General features: G+C 32.7%; 1 protein-coding gene across 2 annotated transcripts; it reads left to right on the top strand.

Annotated features, from left to right (window-relative positions):
- Positions 1 to 380: 380 nt before the first annotated feature.
- On the top strand, positions 381 to 3,159 carry LOC143068824 (complement C1q-like protein 3). 2 transcript variants are annotated; one of them, XM_076243143.1, is made up of 3 exons: positions 381 to 456; positions 1,237 to 1,290; positions 2,552 to 3,152. In XM_076243143.1, the coding sequence occupies exons 1-3, from the start codon at positions 381 to 383 to the stop codon at positions 2,959 to 2,961; spliced, it is 540 nt and encodes a 179-aa protein (XP_076099258.1). In that variant the 3' UTR covers positions 2,962 to 3,152. The 2 variants fall into 2 exon arrangements, with proteins under 2 accessions (XP_076099258.1, XP_076099259.1); XM_076243144.1 differs by lacking the exon at positions 1,237 to 1,290 and having other exon boundaries at positions 392 to 456; positions 2,552 to 3,159.
- Positions 3,160 to 3,476: the final 317 nt, after the last annotated feature.

A 3,476-nucleotide genomic window follows, 5' to 3' on the forward strand; every position in this document is an offset into this window, starting at 1 on the left:
TTGAAAGCCAAAACAAGTACAAAGTTGAAGAGCATTGAGGATCGAAAATTCCAAAAAGTTGTGCCAAAAACGGCTAAGGTAATATATGCCTGGGATAAGCAAATCCTTCATATTTTGAATGATGTAAAAGCAATGTTCAAAATACTTTATATGGCAACCAACATTTGCCTAGAAATAGTACTATAGCCTGATTTAAGCTGTCCAAAAGCTGTTTCAAAAGTATCATGATAAAAAGCATTTTACCATATAAAATTACTAATGAAATGTTTGCATGCCATCTAATTGAAAATTAGGTATCGTCAACATTTTCAAGAATTCATACATAAAAGGAGTGTGTCTCTCCGTGTATATTCGAAGAAATTTGCCCTGAAAGAAAGAAGATGATGTTTACTTTTGGACTTGCTTTCTTTCAACTGATGGTTTATATGGCTACAGCCGACTGCAGTCCAAAACTTGGTATGTTGGTTATCTAACTTTTAAGATGTTGTATTTTAACCGTATCAGTTGTTCGAATATTTGATATATATAGCAATAATGTTTATATTTCAGCTGATACATCTCCCCCGCTAAGGAACCCATTCTTCTACCGGAAGGGCCTTGTTGGCTTGTTGAAAAGATAATTTCCCGTCCCTTTTTTTTTATACCTACACCTCAATTACCAGTTGCACTCAAAATTTCTGTCCTTCATGGCAGTAAAACAACCTTTGGTTAATGTTACTTATTTAGTTACTCTCTATAGACACCATTATTTAATGTGTTCTCTACCTAATCATGCATTAAAACTTACCGTATTCAGTCAAAATCCAATAGTCAACTTATGTATTTGAGTGTTTTACATAAAATATACATCATGATATGATAGCATTACTCCCAGTTGCTCAGTTTTTTTTATTTCTATGTTGTCATTTGTGTACTATTTTTTTTCTGTTTGTCTTTTCGACCATGCCGTTGTCAGGTTATCGTTTACTTTTGGTATCTTTTGCCTGTCTTTTCCAAGAAGTTTTACTGATAAAAAAGGTTAACAAAAATACCTAATTTGAATGTAAATTCAAAGTTCATAAAATTGACAAAGATGAGACTTTACCAGTATACGGAACTAATGGAAAACAAGCCTCATATTCCTGCCTTAGTATACAGATAAAATTAACTTATAGGCTTTATGATAAAATAAAGCCATCTTTCCATGTTCTGATTGTGAATGAATGGAGATCTTTTTTGTATTTTTTATGCATGCAGATAATGCAGTAGTTGAAGACCTTTTGACGATGCTTGTTAAATTTAAAGGATCAGGTAAGTTTTTCACAGGATTTTTGTTTTTACATGAGATGGCCTTAAATAAAGAGGGGGATGCAGATTTGGTAAATTTATGCATTAATAAATTCAAAAAAACATACGTAATTCGCGTTTCTGCTTTTTAATCACATTTATATCCTATTTAATATTATGAATATTATACAACATGATTTAAAGGATAAATCTTATCTGAAAAAAAGCTTGTAGTTCCACAAGTCCAAGGAGAAAAGTGAAATTAAATACAAAGACAGGATCTCGATTGTTGTTGTTGGTCTTTTAAAACATTTTATACCATCATTTCGATCGTTGATAGATTTTTAGGAACTAATTGGTGTTAATGGTCTTGAGCTTTTGTGATCAACATTCTGGGTTATTTGTTAGCCTTAAGTTCATTTATACCATATAAACATAACTTGCTTGTTATTAGGAAATATATCAAAGCAGATTGAAACTCAATTCAGATAAAAAGTTAAGATAAAAAAGACAAGTCAAGTCTAACTACAATATTTAATTGGCATAGATTACTCAAGCAGCATTTAAGTTGGAACTACGACCACATGTTAAATTGCTTTTCCTCTTGGGGTCGAATTCATTGTTGAATTTTGTCATTGTGCTTGGATACGTATTATTAAGTTTAGAATTTTTCAACAACAAAAAAACTCACGTTTCTGTCTACTCGATTTATGTGATTCAAACACCGGTAAAGTCCCAGTCACACTGTCACGTTTCAAGAGCTACGTACGTTTTACTACGTTTTGAAAGCGTAGCAAAACGGGAATATACGTAACGAAGTGTATCGAAACGTACTGATCCTTTCTTCAAAACGGGACCTGTCTAGTATGTTTCGAAAATTCAACAACAAACGTAGCGAAAATAGAAACAAAGTGCAATCGTGTAAATACGTATCAAAGCTTAGCGGAACGTAACAAAACGTGCTAACTATGTATCGAAACGTATCAATGTGTGGTGGAAACGTGGGTCTAAACGTACTAGTACGTAGTAAATGATAAGAACGTAATACAAACCTAGTAAACCATAGTTTTCAAAATAGCGCCACATTTTTTATCATTACGTAGTTGAAACGTAAAATTTTAAAACGGAATAGAACGTGACAGTGTGACTGGGTGTTAACTTAATAAATGTATTGTTTATACACGCTAATGTCACAATTATCCAAAATATATATTTAAAATTATCTTTTTACAAAAGCAGTGTATACAATCATTGGTGTTCAATCTTGTTTTTTATTTTCATTCAGATAATGGAAACACCAGCAAGTGGAGAGATATTCCTGCCTTTACTGCATCCTTATCAGATGTAAAGAATATTAATGCCAAAGAAATCGTGAAGTTTGATAAAGTTTGGACAAACAATGGAAATCACTATAATCCTAACACGGGTATTTTCATAGCTCCAAGAGAAGGACTGTATCATGTTTCCACAACACTCATGTCAGTATCTGGAAAAACATTGTATGCTCACATTTGCCTCAATGAATCAAGGACAGTTGGTCTGTTTCCTGGAACTGGCTATAGTGAAGCTACTGCTAACATTGTGTTACATCTAAAGAAAGGGGACAAAATTACAGTGAGAGGTTCTGGAAACCATCCCTATCTATACAGCAGTTCTGCCCACTACAGTATGTTCTCAGCCTATCTTATAGCGTAATGAATGCACACAAAAATATTCAATTTTACTTTTCATTAAACAAAAAACAAAAACAAAATATTTTAGTTTGCTTCAAAATCATTTGAAATGATGATATTTTTTGGCCTAGCAACAGTAGTCACAACTTCGAAACTGACATTGTTTCTTGTATTATCCGTTTTCAGTGGTCCTGATGGAAATTAATCTTTAAAAAATCCTACTCGCGCTTAAATATACAAGCGTCCATTTTCATACAGCATAGGAGCGATACCTTTGCTTGTGGACTATTATTTCCTTGAGGTATCATCAAGTCAGTGGTTAGTTCTTTGGTAGTAGCAGTGTTTATAACAAACCTTTCTAAAATTGAGACATTTGTTAAGTGTTGTTTTCATTTTTTTGCACAAAAACAGAATAGAAAACAACTGTCATATTCCTGACTTGGTCCAGATAATCTCTGATGATAAAAAATGGTGGATTTAACCAGATTTTACAACTAGTTAAACCTCTCACTTGAATGATAGTCGGATCAAATTTTA

Source organism: Mytilus galloprovincialis, chromosome 3 (assembly GCF_965363235.1).
Source record: "Mytilus galloprovincialis chromosome 3, xbMytGall1.hap1.1, whole genome shotgun sequence".
NCBI classification, from domain to species: Eukaryota; Metazoa; Mollusca; class Bivalvia; order Mytilida; family Mytilidae; genus Mytilus; species Mytilus galloprovincialis.